Source organism: Tachyglossus aculeatus, chromosome 4 (assembly GCF_015852505.1).
Source record: "Tachyglossus aculeatus isolate mTacAcu1 chromosome 4, mTacAcu1.pri, whole genome shotgun sequence".
Taxonomy (NCBI): domain Eukaryota; kingdom Metazoa; phylum Chordata; class Mammalia; order Monotremata; family Tachyglossidae; genus Tachyglossus; species Tachyglossus aculeatus.
Window position 1 is genome coordinate 40,506,998 of NC_052069.1, and position 22,683 is coordinate 40,529,680.

The window sequence follows — 22,683 nt, forward strand, 5'->3', positions numbered from 1 at the left end:
ATTAAAGAGTAAAATCTTAGATACAAGTGACAGAAAATTCAGTTAAAACCAAGAAGATACACATGCCAAGTATTCATTCATTCAATCAATCATATTTATTGAGCACATACTGTGTGCAGTGCACTGTACTAAGTGCTATAGTTTTCTCACTTTTGTGAAATTTGATAGCCATAGTCATCAGGGACTCTAGCCTGATTCAGAAATCTGGATTTTTCCATTCAGTCTATGTAATTCTGATGATGGCAGGGGTTTCAGTAACTGATTTCAGTGCCTCCTTGGAACCAAGAGCTGTTTCTAACTCGCTTCAGAACATCTGCTCCTCTGTCTACAACATTCTAAAATCAATGGTATTTATTGAGTACGTATTTTGGACAGAGCACTGTACTAAGCACTTGGGAACATACAGTACAAAAGAGTCAGTAGACGCAATCCTTGCCTTCAAGGAGCTTACAGTCTAGTGGAGGAGACAGGCATTAAAATAAATTACAGTTAGGGGAAGCAGGAGAATATAGGGTTATGTACATAAGTGTAGTGGGGCTGGGTGTTGGTATCAAAGTGCTTAGGTGATACAGACCCAAGTGCTTAAGTGATGCAGAAGGGGTAGTTGGATGGGTAGATGAGAGGTTAATCAGGGAATCAGTCATATTTATTGAGCACTTGTTTTGTGTAGAGAGCACTGTCCTGAGCGCTAGGGAGAGTACAATATAACGCAGTTGGTAGACACATTCCCTGCCCACAGCGAGCAAGGTTTTCTGGAGGAGATGTAATTTTAATAGGGCTTTGAAGGTAGGGAGAGTGGTGGTCTTTCAGGTGAGTCAATCAGTCAGTCATATTTATTGAACACTTACTGTGTATTTATTGAATGCTTACTGTGTGTAGAACACTGTACTGAGCAATTGGGAGAGTACGGTATAGCAGAGCTTGTCGACATATTCTCTGACCGCAGTGAGCCTACAGTCTAGAGGGGGAGACAGACATTAATATAAGTAAATGAATTACGGATATGTACATAAGAGCTGTGGGGCTGAGGGAGGGGTGAATAAAGGGTGCAAATAATAATAATGTTAGTATTTGCTAAGTACTTACTATGTGCCAAGCACAGCTCTAAGCGCTGGGTGAATACAAGGTAATCAAGGTTGTCCCATGTGGGGCTTACAGTCTTCATCCCCATTTTACAGGTGCGGGAACTGAGGCACAGAGAAGTTAAGTGACTTGCCCAAAGTCGCAGAGCTGACAAGTGGTGGAGCCGGGATTCAAACCCATGACCTCTGACTCCCAAGCCTGGGCTCTTTCCACTGAGCCACGCTGCTTCTCTACTCTTCACACTGCAAATCTAAGTGCAAGGGTGATGCAGAAGGGAATGGGGGAGAAGGAAATGAGGGCTTAGTCGGGGAAGACCTCTTGGAGGAGATGTGCTTTTAATAAGGCTTTGAAGGTGGGGAGAGTTGATTGTCTGTCAGATATGAAGAGGGAGAGCATTCCAGGCCAGAGGCAGGTTGTGGGCAAGGGGTCGATGGTGAGATAGATGAGACTGAAGTACCGTGAGTAGGTTTGACAGTAGGGGAGCAAAGTATGCAGAATGTGTTTTAGTAGGAAATCAGAGAGGTAAGGTAGGAGGGGGCAAGGTGAATGAGTACTTTAAAGCCTCTTATAAGGAGTTTCTGTTTGATGTGAAGATGGATGGGTAATCACTGGACTTTTATGAGGAGTGGGGAAACATGTTCTGAATAGTTCTGTAGCAAAATGATAAGGGCAGCAGATGAGTAATAATAATAATAATGATGGCATTTATTAAGCGCTTACTATGTGCAAAGCACTGTTCTAAGCACAGAGGAGGATATGAGGTGATACGGTTGTCCCACGGGGGGCTCTCAGTCGTAATCCCCATTTTCCAGATGAGGGAACTGAGGCCCAAAGAAGTTGTGACTTGCCCAAATTCACACAGCTAACAATTGGTGGAGCCGGGATTTGAACCCATGACCTCTGACTCCAAATAATAATAATAATAATAATAGCGACATTTATTAAGCACTTACTATGTGCAAAGCACTGTTCTAAGTGCTGGGGAGGGTACAAGGTGATCAGGTTGTCCCACGGGGGGCTCACAGTCTTAATCCCCATTTTACAGATGAGGTAACTGAGGCTGAGCCACGCTGCTTCTCTTAAGAAGGAGGAGGACCTACGGTTCTCCAACTCTCCAACTTGTCTATCAACTCTGGAATATTGCACTGTCTCTCAAGTGCTTAGTAAAGTGCTCTGCATACAGTAAGCACTCAGTAAATACCACTGATTGATTGATTCCCCTGATGTTGAGAAGCATCGTGGTCCAGTGGATAGAGCATGGCCTGCGAGTCAGATGGCTCTGGTTTGTAACCCTGGCTCCGGAGGCCACTAATGTGCTGTGGGACCTTGGACAAGTCACTTAACTTCTCTGGTCTACATTTACCTCATCTGTAAATTGGGGATTAAGACTGTGAGCCCCATGTGGGACATGGACTGTGTCCAACCTGATTACCTTGTATCTATTCCAGCACTTAGTATAGTGCCTGGCACATAGTAAGTGCTTAATAAAAGCCATTAAAGAAAAAAGTGAAATTTGGTGCTGGCCTTCGGCAACAGTGGGACTAGATATCAAATCACAGCCCCAAAAGTATTGTCAGGTCCAGGATTCAGGAAACTATATATTGACCTTTACTTCAGATTATTATGAGACTTCTTAGCAGAACTAATCAACTTATTGGCTTGGTGATTTTGAAAATTTTGTCTGCCTCTTTTAAATTAGATACACATCTTATATTGCCTTTTTAGGAGAACAGAAAATGCATAGCTCTTAATTTTCAAATACTCAACCAAAAATTAATTGAGGTCTTGGAGTCCATTAGAAACTGAACATGCTCTTTAACCGCCCACAAATTCGGCAACTTTGATGGTTTTTTAAGGCCCTTTCTTTGGGGGCAAAATTAACTCCTTCAAATTGTGAACTTGTACTCTGAACTTTACAAATGTGTGGAAATTTGCAAAGAGCAAAGAAGATTGGAAATGGTTTCCTGGACACCAGCAGTATGTTTTGAAGTGGAGTATATATTTATCTTTGGCTACTGAACCTCTTCTCCCTTTCCTTGACATTGTAGTGAGAGGGAGAATATGTTCAGTGGTAGAGTTTAATAATATTTCACCGTTCCTTACAGCAACCGATGAGTGGCTGAATGGAATGTAATAAAGAACTTTCTGAGGCTCTACTTGGTAATTAAAGTTCTTCTGCTAATTCCAAGTCCACCAAGTTGGAGAGGAAATTTCTAGTCATATTCTGAAACACGATGAAGTGGGCTGCCCCTTCCACGACCTTATCCAGAAACTAGATTTCATCTTTGTTTTTGCTCCTTTCCTGTCAGCTTTCATTCTCCTCTTTGTCCACTCTATATCATACCCAAGCATTATTGAAATCTGTTCTATCAGTCCAGATAGAATACATTTTGAATCTCAAATTGGCAGTAGTATGAATCCTATTAGGGGCAAGAGCCAAATAATTTATTATAGGTATGTCATTTATTTATCTTTTTATTTATGTTTCAGATTTGGTGTTAAAAAGAAGCCCATTTACATTAACGTCATAAGGGATCCTATAGAGAGGCTAGTTTCTTACTATTACTTTCTGCGGTTTGGAGATGATTACAGACCAGGGTTACGAAGGCGGAAACAGGGAGATAAAAAGGTAATATCTTCTTGTTGAATTTATAATAATGAAATGAAGTGATTGGTTTATTGAAAGAGAAATGGCATTGAGCAGTGTACCCTTGGATAATGATTTTTTGAATTCCCCCAGTCATGAGTACTCTACTGTATGAAAGGCCTGATGACTCGTTTAAGTTTGATGTTGCAGCCCCTCGTGGTCCTGTTCACAGTTGTCTCTTCAGATTGTTGGTTATTGGTGTGAAACAGTGGTTTATGTACTTGATATTCTCCTTCCTTAATGAAAAGCAGTACACTGATTTTTTGAAAGAAAAGAGTAGTCATTTCAGAAATCTTAGTCTTGGTGGAGATAACTTGTCCTGCCTGCATTTCCAAATTCTTTACAGTCCTGATGAGTCATCTGAAGTAACTCCCTGTCTCTTTCTCTCTCTCCCCCACACACCCACACCACCACCATATTCCCCCATCCCACCTCGTCCTGCAGGCATTTCCAAATTATTTGGACGGACCTGACATGTCACCTGAAGTAACTCCCTCTCTGTCTTTTTCTTTCTCTCTCTCTCTGTCTCTCTCTCTGTCTCTCTCTCTCTCTCTCTCACACACACACACACACACACACACACACACACACCTCTCCCCCCCCCCCCCCCCCCAACATAGAAACACACCACCACCCTCCCCTTCCCCTCCACCCCATCCTGCGGGCATTTCCAAATTATTTTAGAAGTATAGCCTTACGGTCCTGATGTGTCAGCTGAAATAGTTCCCTGTCTGTCTTCCCCTCTTTCCCATCACATACAAACACACATACACACACATGCGCACACACACACCCTTGTTCTGCAGGCATTTCCAAATTCTTTTAGAAACTGTAGCCTTATAGTAATAATAATCTTAGTATTTGTTAAGCGCTTACAATGTGCCAAGCACTGTTCTAAGCACTGAGGGGGATACAAGGTAATCAAGGTTGTCCCATGTGGGGCTCACAGTCTTCATCCCCATTTTACAGATGAGGTAACTGAGGTCCAGAGAAGTTAAGTGACTTGCCCAAAGTCACACAGCTGAGAAGTGGCACAGCTGGGATTAGAACCCATGACCTCTGACTCCCAAGCCCGGGCTCTTTCCACTGAGCCACGCTGCTTAGGGACCCCACTTATGGTCCTGAAGTGTCAGCTAAAGTAGCTCCCTGTCTGTATTCCCACATCACGCACACATAGACACACACACGCACACCTGTGACCATCATAGAAATGTGTGCTGTGGTGATGCTGGGCTACTTGCTGGGCTACTGACCCAGGCCTGGATTTTGGAGAGCCAATGGTGGCAGCAAGTACATCTGCCATACTTCTGCTTGGAGGTTTTTTTTGGAATTTTTACCTTGTCTGGGAGTCTAACAAGAACAGTTCAGTGGTAGCACAAACTGCCGGCATTGCTGCAAAAACAATCATGCCTCTCCGATATTTTCGTATACTCAAGAGGCATGCGTGTTTCTGAAAGGAAACTTCTGTGGTACTGAATCAGTTTCATTGTATGGCACTCAAACTGCAGCATATACAGAACAGAACTCCTTATCTCCCTATCCAAACCTTGTCCTACCCTGTGATTTTCCTGTCTTTGTATGCTCCCTCCCTGTTTCACAAGCCCATAACCTTGCTGTTATCCTCGACTCATCTCTATCATTCAACCCATATATTCAATCTGTCACCAGACCGTATTGGTTCACACTTCACAATGTTGCTAAAATCCACCCTTTCCTCTCCATCCAAGCAGTTACCATTTTAATCAAAGCACTAATCCTATCCCACCTTGATTACTGCGACAGCCTCCTTACTGACCTCCAAGCCTCCTGTCTCTCTGTACTGTAGTCCATACTTCACTCTGCTGCCCATATCGTTTTTCTACAAACTATTCAGTCCATGTTTCCCCAGTCCTCAAGAACCTCCAGGGGTTGCCCATCCACTTCTGCATCAAACAGAAATGCCTTACCATCATCTTTAAAGCACTCAATCACCTTGCACCCTCCTCATTACCTCACTGGTTTCAGTACAGCCCAGTCCACAAAATACCAACCTCTATACTTTGATCTCTTTTATCTTGCTGCTGACCTCTCGCCCACATCCTGCCTCTGACCCGGAACGCCCTCCTTCTTCATATCTGACAGATGATGAAAGCCTCATTGAAGGGACATTTTCACCAAGAAGCCATCCCTAACTAAAACCCTTCTAGAGAAGCAGCGTGTCATAGTGGATAGAGCCCGAGAGGCAGGTCATGGATTCTAATCCTGGTTCTGCCACTTGTCTGCTGTGTGACCTTGGGCAAGTCATTTCAATTCTCTGTGCCTCATTTACCTTATCTGTCAAATGGGGGTTGAGACTGTGAGCCCCACATGGGACATGGAACTGTGTCCAACCCAATTTGCTTGGATCTACCCCAGCACTTAGAACAGTGCCTGGCATGTAGTAAGTGCTTTACAAATACCATTATTATTATTTTCTCTTCTCCCACTTTCTTCTGTGTCACCCTTGAACTTGGATTTGTACCCTCATTCACCCCTCTCTTAGCCCCACAGCACTTATGTACGTATCCATAATTTATAATAATGCCTGTCTCCTCCTTTATTCATGAACTCTTACTGTGTGCAGAGCATTGTACTAAGCACTTGAGAAATACAAATCGGCAACATATAGAGACGGTTCCTCCCCAACAACAGGCTCCCAGTCTAGAAGACTGTAAGCTCGTTGTGGGTAGGGAGTATGCCTACCAACTCTTTTATATAGTACTCTCCCAAACTCTCAGTACAGTTTTCTGCACACATTAAACATTCAAATACGATTGATTGATACCACTCAGATGTACTATATTGCTGGAAATATTCACCAGGTGGATATAAAACCATGACATATTTTGCCTCTGTGAAAAACCTCACCCCTCTTTGCAAAAAATTGGAGGTTTGAAGTTAATCATACCATATTCACTGTTATTGTTTTTTCTGCTTAAAATGCCCTGGGCAGCTAATTTGACTTTGCATCCTTTTGACATAAGCAGATGATCAGTATTGTTGCGCATTGCTAACTATTTTCACATTTCACTATAGTCTATATCTAGTGATTGCTATTGGACACTTTATGGTCAGACTTCTGATAATGGCCTTTCACATAAAGTGCTTGGTGAAAAGGCTAAGTGTACTTGTTGATATTATGTTTTAACCTGAGTGATCTCTGGAAATTTTGAAAAAAAAAAAAAGAATCCAGTGCTGACTGTTGGTAATGGTGAGAAGTCCATCACTGTCCAAAGTGAAGCAAAAAATTCCTGCTTCTGAAAGCAGGAAATCGACCAAATCCCACTTATTCCAACATAGTGGGGGCCTGGGAGTCAGAAGGACCTGGGTTCTAATCCTGCCTCTGCCACTTGTCTGCTGTGTGACCTTGGGCAAATCACTGGTAACATGCCTCAGTTACCTCATCGGCAAAATGGGGATTAAGACTGTGAACCCTACAAGGGACTGGGACTGTGTCCAGCCTGATTTGCTTGTATCCACCCCACACCTATCACATGGTAAGCACTTGACAAACACCACAATTATGATTATTGTAATTATTCGTGTAGTTAACACGGCTACCAGCCTCCTGAAAGGCCCTTCAAGTCACTTTAACCTCTGTGCTGAGGTTTCCTCATCCGTAAAATGGGGTTAAGGTACTTGCTGTCCTTTTGTCTTAAATTGTGAGCTTTGGCACACAGAGAACGGGTTAGATTCCCAGGGATAAGGGGTATCTGAAGCCTTGGAGAGCAGCTGTGGGGACAGTTGGAGCAATAGGGAGCAACACATCCACATCAAACAGAAAGTTCTTACCATCATCTTTAAAGAACTCAATCACCTTACCCCCTCTTACCCTAGCTCGCTGCCCGCAGCATGGCCTGGTGGAAGGACCACGGGTTTAATTCCAGCACCATCACTTGCCTGTTGTGTGATGTTGGGCAAGTCATTTTTATTTCTCTGCACCTCAGTTACCTCATCCATAAAATGGGGATTAAGACTGAGCCCTATGTGAGACTAGGACTGTGTCTGTCCCAATTACTTGTATTTACCCCAGTGCTTAATACAAAGCCCGGCACGTTGGTGATCTCGTTTGTGTTTATCCTCTCCACCTCCTGGACATTACTACCCACCCTCCCAGTCCCAACTTCCTCTTACTGAATCCATTTCTCATCTGAAGATAGCTGTCCCCTCCAACCCAGGCACAGCCATTGAAATCACGTGACTGTCCCATCTTTTAGACTGTGAGCCCACTGTTGGGTAGGGACTGTCTCTATATGTTGCCAATTTGTACTTCCCAAGCGCTTACTACAATGCTCTGCACACAGTAAGCGCTCAATAAATACGATTGATGATGATGATGATGATCTCATCTGGCTGGGTTTGAGTAATCCCTGGTGGAGGGGAAGGGGAAAGTCAAGGTCTAGAATGGAGTCTTCTGCTGGTGTATATTTGTACTTATTTATTATTCTATTCATTTTATTAATGTGTGTATATATCTATAATTCTGTTTACCTATTTTGATGCTATTGATGCTTGTCTACTTGTTTTGTTGTCTGTCTCCCCCTTCTAGACTGTGAGCCCATTGTTGGGTAGGGATTGTCTCTATCTGTTGCCGAATTGTACTTTCCAAGCACTTAGTACAGTGTTCTGCACACAGTAAGCTCTCAATAAATACGATTGAATGAATGAATGAACGAACGTAGTAAGTGCTCTAAAAATACCACTATTATCATTATTATTATTATTACAACCCAACCCACACACTGCGCTCCTCTAAAGCCAACCTACTCATTGCACCTCGATCTCCTCTATCTCACCGCTGACCTCTTGCCCACATCCTGCCTCTGGCCTGGAGTGCCCTCCGTCTTCATCTCTGACAATCAATCTCCCCAACTTCAAAGCCTTATCAAAGTCACATCTCCTCCAAGAGGCTTTCTCTAAGTCCTCATTTCCTCTTCTCCCACTCCCTTCTGCGTTGCCCTTGCACTTGGATTTGCTCCCTTATTCATCCCACCCTCAGCCCCAAAGCACTTTCGTACACACCCGTAATTTATTCATTTATATTAATGATTGTCTCCCCCTCTAGACTGTAAAGCTTGCTGTGGACAGGGAAAGTATCTGCCAAGGCTGTTACATTGTACTCTCCCAAGTGCTTAGGACAGTACTTTGCACACAGTAAGCACTTAATAAATACAGTTGTATTTATTGGTAGAAACAAAACAAAAATAGGGTAGCCACAGCCATGCTACAAATACTCTCCCACCTTCCCATCTCCTCCAAAAGGCATTCCCTGACTAAGCCTTCCTTTCCTCTTCTCCCATTCCCTTCTTTGCCACACTGACTTGCTCCCCTTCATTATCCCCCCTTCCAGCCCCACAGCACTTATGTCCATATATGTCCTTTATTCATTTCTATTAATGTCTGTCTCTCTCTCTAGACTGCAAGCTCATCATGGGTGGGGAATGTGTCTGTTTATTGTTAAATTGTACTCCCCTAAGCTCTTAGTACAGTGCTCTGCACACAGTAAATGCTCAATAAATGCAATTCAGTGAATGAATCCTTAGATCAGAGGTGACTGGTAGTAGAAGCATTCTATTGTAGTCCCCTTCTGAGAGAAATTATGGGAATCTGGGAAAAGCCCTACTGTTGTCCGTGTTCTTGTGTGGTCTGTAATATGACACCGTGCTTGCTATGTGGCTTGTTTAACTACATGACACTCCATTGCCATGAAATGTTAGCTGTTTGAGCATCTATTTTGGGGAGAGCATTGAACTACATGCCCTCACATGCAAAAGAAGTCAAAGATAGGAATTCCACTTCTGAGGCACTTGAAATGGGACAGAGCGTTGGAAATTTGTCTTCTTGTAATGCTTTTCGTCCAAAGTGACGAGATAGATTGTCAGTTCCCATTTAGGTTTTCAGTGTTATTTTTGAAACTATAGAATGCTTTCTATTGTGTGAAATCCATACTGTTCATTTAATGCCATGGAGGTACTAAGTGGCAGTGAAAGTTACTTTCATGTCATCAGAACCGTCATATTTTTTGAGAGCCTGAGATTTCAGAAAGAACAATATGAATGTGTAGGCATTTTAAGAGAAATTTAATGAAATTTATGCCAAGTGGGAGATTAGCTGAAGGCAATGATTTCTGTCTACCACCTCTGTTGTATTGTACCCTCTCAAGCGCTTAGTACAGTGCTGTGCGTGCAGTAAATGCTCAATAAACGCCGTGCAGCGATTGTTTGGTTAATATTCTTCTCATGTGCTCCCAGCAGAGAGTAACAACTATTATTCTGCTGAATCTTCAGAAAGCTTTATCCAGGCTATTAAGAACCAGTACAACATTTTACTATAATTAAGAACTCAATAGGCTTTTAAGAAGTTGTATGATAGAGCACTGTCTTAGTTTGGGTTCTTAGAGAAAAGTAAAGTGTATTATGTAAATAACCCAATTCTTAGTATTAATTTATCTTGGGAAAAGGGATGAGGTGAAGGTGGTAGAGTGCAAACAATCAGTCAGTGGTATTTATCAAGAGCTTATTTTGTACATATACTAGAGAAATGACTTAGACGTGATCTCTGACCTCAAAGAGTTTACTGTCTATTGGGGGAGACAGATCCTAAAATAAACTTCAGGAAAGGGGAAGCGACAGTTTTTTAAGAGGGTGTTGGTGGGGGAGAGTGAGTGAAAGCACATAGGTGACGTGGAAGTGTTGACATGGAAGTAGAGGGGGAAATAGGGTAGGGAAATGAGAGGTGAATCCAGGAAGGCCTCTTGGAGGGGCTTTGATTGCACGTGCCTTTGAAGTTGGAGAGAGCAGTGGTCTGCCAGGTATGAAAGAGGAGAGAGTTCCAGACAGCAGTAGTCTGAATGTTCTGGGCATGTTACCCCCCTTCTCAAAAATCTCCAGTGGTTGCCTGTCAACCTTCGTATCAAGCAAAAACTCTTCACTATTGGCTTCAGAGCTCTCTATCACCTTGCCCCCTCCTATCTCACCTCGCTTCTCTCCTTCTACAACCCAGCCAGTACGTTCCACTCCTCTGCCACTAAGCTCCTCACTGGGCCTCGTTCTCGCCTGTCCTGCCATCAGCCTCTGGCCCACGTCCTTCCTGTGGCCTGGAATGTCCTCCCTCCTCACGTCTGCCATAGTAGCTCACATCACCCCTTTAAAGAGAGCTCACCTCCTCCAGAAGGCCTTCCCAGACTGAGCCCCCCTTTTCCTCTACTCCTCCTCCCCTCCCCATAGCCACGATTCCCTTCCCTCTGCTTTACCCCCATCCCCGCCCCACAGCACTTGTGTATGTATGTACATATTTATTATTCTATTTATTTTATTAATGATATGCATAGATCTATAATTCTGTGTATTTATATTGATGTTATTGATGCCTGTCTACTTGTTTTGTTGTCTGTCTCCCCCCTTCTAGACTGTGAGCCCGTTGTTGGGTAGGGATTGTCTCTATGTGTTGCCGAATTGTACTTTCCAAGCACTTAGTACAGTGCTTTGCACACAGTAAACGCTCAATAAATACTATTGAATGAATGAGTGAATGAATGAATGCCTGATATGAAGGAGAAAGGAGTTCAGACTGAAGGGAGGGCTTGAGCATGGGATAGGTGGCTAGAGAGTTCAGATTGAGGCACAAGTTTGTTGACTTGAGAAGTGCAAAGTGTGCAGGCTGGGATGTAGAGGGAGGGGAAAAAGCTGACTGAGTGCTTTCAAGCAAATGATCAGAAGTTTCTGCGTGTTGCAGTATGACATTGGAAAAAACACTAGCCTGGGAGTCAAAGGAGGACCTGGGTTCTAATCCTCCCTCTCCCACTTGCCTGCTAGGTGACCTTGGACAAGTCACTTAACCTCTCTACGCCTGAGTTTCGTCAACTCTAAAATGGGGATTTAATACCTGTTCTCCCTCCTACTTAGACTGTGAGTCCCTGAGGGACAGGGACACCGACCTGATTAAATTGTATCTACCCCAGCACTTAGAGAAGTGCGTGGCATGTAATAAGCACTTAACTACAGTAATAGTAAGCGAAGGGGAGTGGGCAACTTTTGGAAGTTTCTGAGCAGTAGGGAGACAGATGCAAAACTGTTTTAGAAAAACGATCTGAGCAGCAAAATGAAATAGAGACTGGAGAGGGGAGAGACTGGAGGCAGGGAGGACTGCAAAGAGGCTGATGCAGTAGTCAAGTTGGAATATGACAGGTATTTGGACCAGCAGGATGGCAGTTTAGATGGAGAGGAAAGGGGTGGATCTTGGAGATGGTGTTAAGAAAGAACCAGCAGAATTTGGTGGTGGACTGATTAGGTGGGTTCGGAGCAGAAGAGGAGCCGTGATTACAGGCTTGAAAGATGGGAAGGGTAATAGTGTTGTCAACAGTGATGGGAAAGGAGGAGGAAGAGGAGAAGCAGGGAAGATGAGTTGTTCAGTTTGGGACACACTGACCTTGGGGGTGGAGAGGCATCCACGAAGAGATGCCCTGGAGGCAGGTGGGAATAAAAGATTGCAAAGCAGGAGAGAGGTTGGGGCTAGTGGAGTATATTTGCGAATCATCCGCATAGAAGTGGAATTGGAAGCCATGAATGTGGATGAGACCTTGCCATCAAATCAATTAACACATTTCTATTGTGCATTTGAGTGGTGTTTCCCTTACCTCTGCCTCTCAATGGCAGCTACTTCTGGTCAGGAAGTGGCAAGCAAATTGACAGTGCAGGTAGCAGGCTGTTAAGTGGGATGTGTGTGTGTGTATGTGTGTGTGCATGCGTGCATTGCACACACAGGTGTTGCTGTAACTGAGCAAACTTCATATCTGCTTCAGAGAGGCAGCGTGGCTCAGTGGAAATAGCCTGGGCTTGGAAGTCAGAGGTCATGGGCTCTAATCCCGGCTCTGCCACTTGTCAGCCGTGTGACTTCGGGCAAGCCACTTAACTTCTCTGTGCCTCAGTTCCCTCATCTGCAAAATGGGGATTAAGACTGTGAGACCCACATGGGACAACCTGATGACCTTGTATCCCCCTTGTATTGTTTAGAACAGTGCTTGGCACATAGTAAGCGTTTAACAAATATTATTATCATGATTATCTCTGCCCTTAGGAAACTTTCAATCTAATGGAGGACAGGGACCAAATAGAAACTCCCTTCCCTTGGCTTTAAGGCACTGTCAGCTCACTCCCTCCTACCTAACCTCACTGATCTCCTGCTATAACCCATTCCACCTACTCCACTCCTCTGACATCAACCTACTCTCCATCCCTCGATCCTGTCTATCCCACCACTGACCCCTTGTCCACATTCTCCCGCTGGTCCAAAACTCCCTCCCCTTTCACATCTGACAGTCCACCACTCTCCCCACCTTCAGGGTAGCTCAGTGGAAAGAGCCCGGGCTTTGGAGTCAGAGGTCATGGGTTCAAATCCCGCTCCACTGCTTGTCAGCTGTGTGACTTTGGGTAAGTCACTTCACTTCTCTGGGCCTCAGTTACCTCATCTGTAAAATGGGGATTAAGATTGTGAGCCCCACACGGGACAACCTGATCACCTTGTCTCCTCCCCAGCACTTAGAACAGTGCTTTGCACATAGTAAGTGCTTAACAAATGCCAAAATTATTATTATTATTGTTATTATTCAAAACCTTCCTTAAAATTCACATCTCCTCCAAGAGGCCTTCCCAGACTAAGCCTCTAATTTCCCCTTTCTTCCCTGCTCCTATGAACCTGGTTGTGTACCCCTTAAACATTCTGATTTTCACCCCAACACCACAGCACCAATGTAAATATTCTTATATTATACTCTTTCCCCATCCCTAATGTATCTTAATGTCCATCTCCTTCTGTAGACTGTAAGCTCATTGAGGGTACAGATTGCATCTACCAACTTTGTATAGTATTTTGGCAAGTGCTTAGTACAGTGCTTGACACATGGTAAGTATTCAGTAACTTTGATTGATTGATAGAGAAGCGGTGTGGTTTGGTTCTAGAGCACAGGCCTGGGAATCAGAAGGAACTGAAAATGACACTTAATAAATGATGGCATTTATTAAGTACTTACTATGTACAAAGCACTGTTCTAAGCACTGGGGAGGTTACAAGGTGATCAGGTTGTCCCACGGGAGGCTCACAGTCTTAATCCCCATTTTACAGATGAGGTAACTGAGGCCCAGAAAAGTTAAGTGACTTGCCCAAAGTCACACAGCTGACAATTGGCGGAGCCTGGATTTGAACCCCTGACCTCTGACTCCAAAGTCCGGGCTCTTTCCACTGAGCCACGCTGCTTCTCTGCTTCTAGACTGTGAGCCCATTGTTGGTAGGGACCATCTCTATACGTTGCTGACTTGTACTTCCTAAGCGTTTAGTATAGTGCTCTGCACACAGCAAGCACTCAATAAATACGATTGAATGAATGAATATTTGGTTCCCGTTACTTGCTGTTGTTCTTTCGAAACATGAAGAAAATCCTGTGCGTAGCAGTATTTTAAAATAAAATTTAGCTGAGACCAAGAGAAAGATACTGGAATATGAGGCCCATTTTCAACTCTCCATTGAAAAAGCTAAACTCTGAAGGGCAGCATCAGCTTTTACCTGTTTTTAAAAACCAGTTATTATCCAATGAATTTCCTAATCTTGTAACAAATTGACTCTTTAAAAGATCTACAGGAGCAGATCTCAGAGAAGCAGTATGGTGTAGTGGAATTGAGCCCGAGTCTGGGAGTCAGAGAACCTGGGTTCCAGTCCCTGGCTCTGCCACTTGCCCGTTGTGTGACCTTGGGCAAGTCACTTCATTTCTGTGTGCCTCAATTACCTCATCTGTAAATTGGGGATTGAGATTGTGAGGCCTACATGAGACATGGATGGTGCCCAACCTGAATGACTTGTATTTATCCCAGCGCTTAGGACAGTGCCTGACACAAACACTATCAGAAAAATAAAATAAAATTCATTCATTCAGTCATATTTATTGAGTGCTGACTGTGTGCGGAGCACTATACTGAGCGCTTGGAAAGTACAATTCACCAATTATAAAGAGAGACAACCATGCCCACACCGGACTTACAGTCTAGAGTAAAAAGTGAGAGAAAATATACCTTGAGCATTTTTGTTTTGAATTTCCTTAGATGTAGACATAATAATAATAATAATAATGATGACAGCGTATGTAAAGCGCTTACTATGTGCAAAACACTGTTCTAAGCACTGGGGAGGTTACAAGGTGATCAGGTTGTCCCACGGAGGCTCACAGTCTTAATCCCTATTTTACAGATGAGGGAACTGAGGCACAGAGAAGTTAAGTGACTTGCCCAGGGTCACACAGCTGACAATTGGCAGAGCTGGGGTTTGAACCCATGACCTCTGACTACGAAGCCTGGGCTCTTTCCATTGAGCCACGCTGCTTCTTTATGTATAAACACTGTGCGTGCATTTGTGTGTGAATCTGTGTGTCTTCCCCTCTCTCCTCCTCCTCCCAACCCAAATTCATTTCAATAGCTAACTACATTGAGATGTTGGATAATTAAGGCTCCGATTTATGGCTCATCGATTACTTTGTCTTCTTTCCAGACCTTTGATGAATGTGTAGCAGAGGGAGGCTCCGACTGCGCTCCAGAGAAACTCTGGCTTCAAATTCCATTCTTCTGCGGCCACAGTTCTGAATGCTGGTAGGGAGATAAAGTTGGCTTAAGTTGCTAGTCAACTTGATTATCTCTAGAATCTATATTTAACAAGTCTGAGAGTGTTAACAGAGGGTTAGACATTGGGAAAGGATTGAAAGACCAAGGTATAATTAAGCACTGTAATGTGTACTTTTATGTTTACCTTCTACAGGCATTTAACCTGAAAATGTTCTTGCTATAATTTCACTCTGCACCAGAGTGAATGCTGTTTGCTTTTCATGTGTGCTTTGAAGAATTCCAGCCATACCTTAATTAGGGGTCAGCATTTGCCAACTTCCCCCACTCCCAAATTTTTCCCCAGCTGTACATTTTAGCCATTGCATGTGTCAGAACTTATTAGTACATTTTTTTTTTTTGGCCTGGTTTCCCTTTTAAGCTGTTTTTGACTTTCAGGGAAACTCAAGTTGTTATGGTCAGTTGGTTTAAGGTGCTAATAAATGTGATTGAAAAAATGAGATGGGGAATCTTTTTAGAATAAGAATCTTTTTAGTCAGTGTGGACTAGTTATTCATGTTTGTAAATGAGTTTTTTATGGACAGTCACTTTTATGTTATCATTTTCATCTGAAACAACAGAGGAAATATGAATACATCCAAGTTAGTATCTACTTTAGAGCACTTACAATTTCATCTGCAAGAGCAAACAATTATTTCAGCTCTCTGCTTTCCTCTTATAGCTGAAATGCAGCAGTGTTGTGATAATTAGGGTCAATAGAGTATATGTGGCCCAATAGCACAATAACAGCAGTAAGAAATAGATGGCCAAGAAAGTCAAGCACCCCTTCTGGGCTTCAAGCCCTTTTCTAAAAAACATCCTAAAGCTTGAGTGCATCTAGGTGCATTAAAGATTCCTAACCTTCATCTAATAAAGTAAAAATTGAAATATTCTAAAAAAGTGGTGGTCCTGACCACTTCCCCAACCACGGGAAGATGTAGAACTCAAATTGAAATGATCAGCAAACCCCATAATTTGCTTAGAATTTTAAATCTTTGCCCATAAAGACCTGTTTTTCTAGACATCTGGTTTAGTGTTGGCACAGGTGAACAGAGCGGAGAATGAAAATTAAAGTCAGGTGTGACTTGAAGTTAGTTTTCTTCTGCAGAAATTATAAAGGACAGCAGACATTCTATGTGCATGTGTGTGTGTCTTCAACATCATACTGTGTCAAAGCAACAAGAACTCTTGGCTCATTTCATACCAATGTTCTAATTCGTCTTCTCTGATTTTAGGAATGTGGGAAGCAGATGGGCTATGGATCAGGCCAAGTACAACCTAATTAATGAATACTTTCTTGTGGGAGTCACTGAAGAGCTTGAAGACTTTATCATGTTGTTGGAAGCGGCTTTGCCCCGGTTCTTTCGGGGTGCCACAGAACTCTACCGGACAGGTATTTAAATGGCAGATAAACAGTCTTTCCCAACGCATTTGTGAATTGCCATGATGCATCATGTTCTTGAGTTTTCTTCGCTGAGGCAGGATCATTTCCCGTGGAGGGCATTTGGGGATGTTTTTCATTCGACCACTCTCTCACCTAACTCTGGAGTCATTTGTTCAATTGTCCTCAAATCAGATTAGGGGATTAGATCTGTTGAGCCATATAGACCACAAGGCAGTGTGGGTGCATTTATAATGAGGACGTATTACAAACTGGAGATGTAAAGGGAAGATAAACCAAAGAATGAATTCTGTGGGCACTCCAGGAATGTTAAGGTCACAGAGGCACTAAATCGTCACTCACGGATGGCTCCCTTGATTCCCCAAAGCAGTCTGCTACCAGTCAATAGAAAGGGACCACTAGAGTTCATTCATTCATTCATTCATATTTATTAAGCACTTACTGTGTGCAGAGCACTGTACTAAGCACTTGAGGAAGTACTATACAACAATAAACAGTGATAATCCCTGCCCACAATGAGCTCACAGTCTAGAGGGTCAGCTTTAGACAAAGACAGGGATGCAACTGTACCAGACCCCCCAGCTTACTTCCCAGGGCAGGGTTTCTACATTCAGCTAACCCCTCAAACCTATTCAAGCCAGAAGCACAACTATTCAATTGAGAGAAATTTGGAGGAAAAAAAGGAAGATGATTCAACAATATCTGACCCTCCTGTAGTATCAAGTTAGTCTCCTACTAGGTTTTGTTTGCTCTCGGAATCTCTAAATTTCAATACATCTCCATTTTCTGCAGAGTGAAAACCCAGTTTTGTATTGCCATTGTATTTTAGGAGCAGCTTGGCCTAGTGGAAGAAGCATGGGCTTGGGAGTCAGAGGACCTGGGTTCTAATCCTTGGGCAAGTCACTTTAGCTTGTCAGTGCCTCAGCTGTAACTTGGAGATTGGATACCTGTTCTCTCTCCTACACAGAATGGGAGCCTCATGTGGGAGTGGGACTGTATAATAATAATAATAATAATAATGGCATTTATTAAGCGCTTACTATGTGCAAAGCACTGTTCTAAGCGCTGGGGAGGTTACAAGGTGATCAGGTTGTCCCACAGGGGGCTCACAGTCTTAATCCCCATTTTGCAGATGAGATAACTGAGGCCCAGAGAATTGAAGTGAGTTGCCCAAAGTCACACGGCTGACAAGTGGCAGAGCCGGGATTTGAACCCATGACCTCTGACTCCAAAGCCTAGGCTCTTTCCACTGAGCCATGCTGTGTGCCTGACATGATTAACTTGATCTACCCCAGCGCTTAGCAAATGTAATAATAATAATGATTAAAACTGTCTTTACGGGGTGATATTCCAGAAGTCTACTTCCAAGAGCATAACCACCTCCCACCCCCACAGAAAACTTCCTTAGCAATTAGCATGCAAAGCGGTAGATTTCCAAATAGATGTTTTATCAAGTCTCCCAAAGAACAGCAAGGACTTAGCTCCATGTAAATAGATTGTGGGAGGTGACAGCTGACAGTTCCCCAACTGGCATTTTCTTCTCTTTCCTTTTTCACTAAGTCTTTATCAGACTAAGGATTTCTCATTGTTAAAGTCTCCATCAAAGGGTCACAGTGATTAGGGACAACAGCTCCATTTGCCAGCAGCCCCAGAGGGTTACATTAATGCATAGTGGATTAGGCTGTATTACCTGACCTTCAGTTTATCATGATATCATATTAACTCGACGAGGCTTGGGGCGAAGGATTGCCAGTCCGTTCCGCCTTGTCCCGGAGACATCTTAACTTTCTCTCTTTTTGTTTCTTTTTCCCCACCTAGGAAAGAAATCGCATCTTAGGAAAACCACAGAGAAGAAACTCCCTACTAAACAAACCATTGCAAAACTGCAGCAGTCTGACATATGGAAAATGGAGAACGAGTTCTATGAATTTGCACTGGAGCAATTCCAGTTCATCAGAGCACACGCTGTTCGGGAAAAAGACGGAGAACTGTACATCCTGACACAGAACTTTTTCTACGAAAAGATCTACCCAAAATCGAACTAAGGATGAGGTGTAGCCGTCAGATTAATGGACTCAGTCTATGGCCCTGTCTTTCCTTAGTCCTCAGCACCGAAACGTAGATTGTTGATGGGCTTCAGAGACATCGCACGGTTAAGTGGAGAAAGTGGGCAATGGATAGCATCCAGAAAGGGGGATACCGGCTAGGTCTGTCAGTATTCCAGAAGCTTAAGCTTCGCATCTTTTCTCTGAACTTTTCGGTGGGAGTTAGAGTCTCCCGTTTGAAGAAATTTATGCTTTCATTTACCAAAATTAACACACAGCCGTGCTAGCTGAAAACATAAATACACTTTAAAAAGAAACCTCTGGTTCACTGATTTTGATTCTCAAAGCAATTGTTTCCACCTAAATTTCTGTGACGAAGAAATAATTTGCTGCCCCACTTTGACGTAGAGTTTGGGATTGTCAGCACTGATTGAGTCGTGTTAATAACTGGTTAGCATCTGTACTTTGTTTTTGTGAATCATGTCCAATGGCATTTATTGGATCATACGGTCATGTTTGTAGAGAAACCTTGCTGTTGTTGTTGGTTTGCCCATCTTTATATAGTTTTTTAAAGATATAAAATTAGGTCATTAAGATTAAAAGCAAACTAAAGCCAATGATAAAACTACAAAAAAATAGAGATTTGAAGCAGTATTTCTCTCCTCCCATCCCCTTCGCTCTCTTTTTTCTCCTGTCAACCAAGGGTGGGAAAAGTCTTCAGAGAGTATTGACTTTGCCTGCAGTTTTAGTTACGATTGAATCTTTGTCATTAAAAAAAGTAAATACCATGTCCATTCCTCCATGAATTCTTTGTAATACCTGTAAACAGATATTGGTGAATCCATATTACGACTCCATTGGTGAGCTGTGGTATGGTCCCGGTTTTCTTACTTCTACTATACTTTTACCTTTAGAATCTTTTTACTAAGGTGCTTTACAATGTGTTTTAAAGCATTGCATTTGCAGAAGAAGTAAAATGCTGTAAATACTGCATATTTTATGTATTTGGACCAAAAGGGTACAAGTAATTAGTTTAAGGTGGTTCTGAACCAGTTTTGTTAATGTCATGTTAAAACATCACGTCTGCTGTTCTAGTTCTCCTTTGCGTTAACTGTCAGACATCACTGAAATGCACTTCGATAACCTTTGAACTTTAATTCACCGTACATTATTCGGGAGGATTCTTAACATAGAACAATTCACCCTTCATTATTTACCACATGTGGAAAAGGGATGATCCAGCCACAGACTAGTTGGGAGAGATATATTGGACTGTATATAAATTCATAAATGACTTCTTTCAGGATGGTAGCCTTCCATGTTTCAGCAGCTATTGAAATGCAAAACACCTGCTGGATTTTAAAATATATTGAGACAGCCGTTTTAGTTCAGGCGGATCCCAGTTAATCAAAAAACTGCAGTGATGACTGCAATAGTTTTTTTCCTCTTCCAACTGTAAATGGAATTTTGTTTTGTTTTATAATCAGAATAGTTGTGTATTTTATACCTACAGTTTCGGAAGAGTCTTTTGTACCATTTGATTTCCTTGGGTATGTCTCACTCTTCCCCAGAGGTGTGAAGAATTCTAAAAACATGGACGCTCTCAAATGATGGTCTTTTAAGACTTTTAATATAAATATTTATTTGGTCAGTCAGTCAGTCTTATTTATTGAGCGCATACTGTGTGCAGAGCACTGTACTAAGCATTTGGGAGAGTACGGTACAACAATAAACAGACACATTTCCTGCCCACAGCGAGCTTACAGTCTAGAGAGGGAGACTCTCTATTTTTTTTATATAAAGAAATAAAAGATATGTACATAAGTGCTGTGGGACTGGGAGTAGGGGGGAGGAATAAAGGGAACAAGTCAAGGCAATGCAGAAGGGAAATGGGAGAAGAGGAAGGAAGGGCTTAGGAAAGGCTTCTTGGAGGAGATGTGCCTAAAGAAGGAATTGGGCAAGTTGCTTTTATACAAATTTCTGTTAGAGAGTCATCCGTCTTGATGATAATCATTTGGTCCCAGAAACCTTTAGAACCCTGAACTACAACTCTCGAGAGACTTAGTTTTTAACTGGTTTTATTCTCTCTTTTATTGTTATGCTCTTTAAAGATTGGTAGGAAATCTGGTACAAAACAGTGCTGTGTTGACAACAGAACGGTGACTTTCACCCCACCTCTATACTGTGAGCTCACTGTGGGCAGGAAATGTGCCTGTTTTTTGTTGTATTGTACTCTCCCTAAAGCTTAGTATAGCGCTCTGCACACAGTAGGATCAATAAGCACGATTGAATGAAGATAAAATAGATAAAATAGGCCCGGAAGAAACATGTGTGGTGTAAATCGAAATAGATTTAAGGTGGCTCAAATTTCAAGTTCTTTTGGTGAAGATTTTCTAGGTGGACAAACTATCCAGAGTGTAAGCGATGGGTCGGCGAGGTGGGCACCAGTTCTTTCTGTTCACTGGGGAACCATTTGGAGCACTGGAAAATTTATTTCCGAACTGGTGCTTCAGTGGTCTCACAGTGCCACTCTGAAAGTCCCTAGAAGCCATTTAGAGAAGCAGCGTGGCCTAGTGCCTGGGACTCAGAAAGACCCAAGTTCTAATTCCGGCTCTGCCGCTTAATAATAATAATAATCATAATGGCATTTGTTAAGCGCTTACTATGTGCAAGCACTGGTCTAAGCGCTGGGGAGGATACAAGGTGATCGGATTGTCCCACGGGGGGCTCGCAGTCTTCATCCCCATTTTACAGATGAGGGAACTGAGACCCAGAGAAGTCAAGTGACTGGCCCAAAGTCACACAGCTGACCAGTGGTGGGGCTGGGATTAGAACCCACGACCTCCGACTCCCAAGCCCGGGCTCATTCTCCCTTGTCTGCTGCGTGACCTTGGGTAAGTCACTTGACTTCTCTGGGCCTCAGCTACCTCTCCTGGAGGAGCTTGGCACATAGTAAGCACTTAACAAGTACCATAAAAATGAGAACTAACTTGTTCACACTGAGAATTTGGCCCGCGGTTCTTCAATGTTACAGTTTAGTTTACTGCCAACTGGGCATATTTTCTTCCTCAATCCTGTACATATTCGAAGCGGTCACACTAGAATTTCATCCCTCTAGGATGGATTAGAAATGGTCAGAATTGAAGGAAGGGACATACATTTATTTAAAAAAAAAATCTCAAAAATCCATCCCGCTCCATGAATCTGAAAGGGAAGAATCCTTGTAGTTCTGCAGCAAAACTACCTGCCTGACAAATGAAAAACAGTGAACTATTGATAATAGTTTTTAAAGTAGAGAATGGTCCTTTTCAGCCTCTGTCCCTTCTTTGCTGGTGTTTCTTAATATTTGGCAGTATCTTTTTAAACTACAAATGTGAGTTAACCACTTTGAATTTTAAAAGTCAGTGTCATATGTGTCTACATGCAGTATAGTTCAGTTCTGCATATGTTTTCCTGAAGGGGGAAAAATTTCTTATTCAAATGAGTAATAATTCCTGTTTTCTAATTGCTGTGACAGGGCAACGGAATTGCAAATGGTCATAAATTAGTGTGTGTTATAAACTAAAGAGGCTCTATTTAGTTTATCCAGCTCCCATCTGGAAAATTTCTTTTAAATATATGAGAGTAAACTGAAAAAATAATGCACGGGAGTTTACCGTTTCATCACTTGTACATATTAATGCAACACAGAGCTTTTTGGATGCCTATGAATTCCTTAAAATCAGATTTCACCTACAGGATAAACAAATCATGCTTTTAAAATAATCTGCTGTATAAACTTTTAATTAGCTCTCTTTCTGGCCTTGTATTTCATATCAGATCTCAAATTTGAAGTCTACAGTTACTTTG

The 22,683-nt window shown here is 42.6% G+C and overlaps 1 protein-coding gene across 1 annotated transcript in view; it reads left to right on the forward strand.

Moving 5' to 3' along the window:
- HS2ST1 (heparan sulfate 2-O-sulfotransferase 1) overlaps positions 1-19,624 on the forward strand; it is a 225,589-nt gene extending 205,965 nt beyond the window's left edge. The window contains exons 4-7 of the mRNA XM_038745855.1: positions 3,574-3,712; positions 15,281-15,378; positions 16,623-16,780; positions 18,608-19,624. Coding sequence (XP_038601783.1) covers positions 3,574-3,712; positions 15,281-15,378; positions 16,623-16,780; positions 18,608-18,834 — 622 coding nt within the window. The 3' untranslated portion in view covers positions 18,835-19,624. The remainder of the gene's footprint in view (positions 1-3,573; positions 3,713-15,280; positions 15,379-16,622; positions 16,781-18,607) is intronic.
- Positions 19,625-22,683: the final 3,059 nt, after the last annotated feature.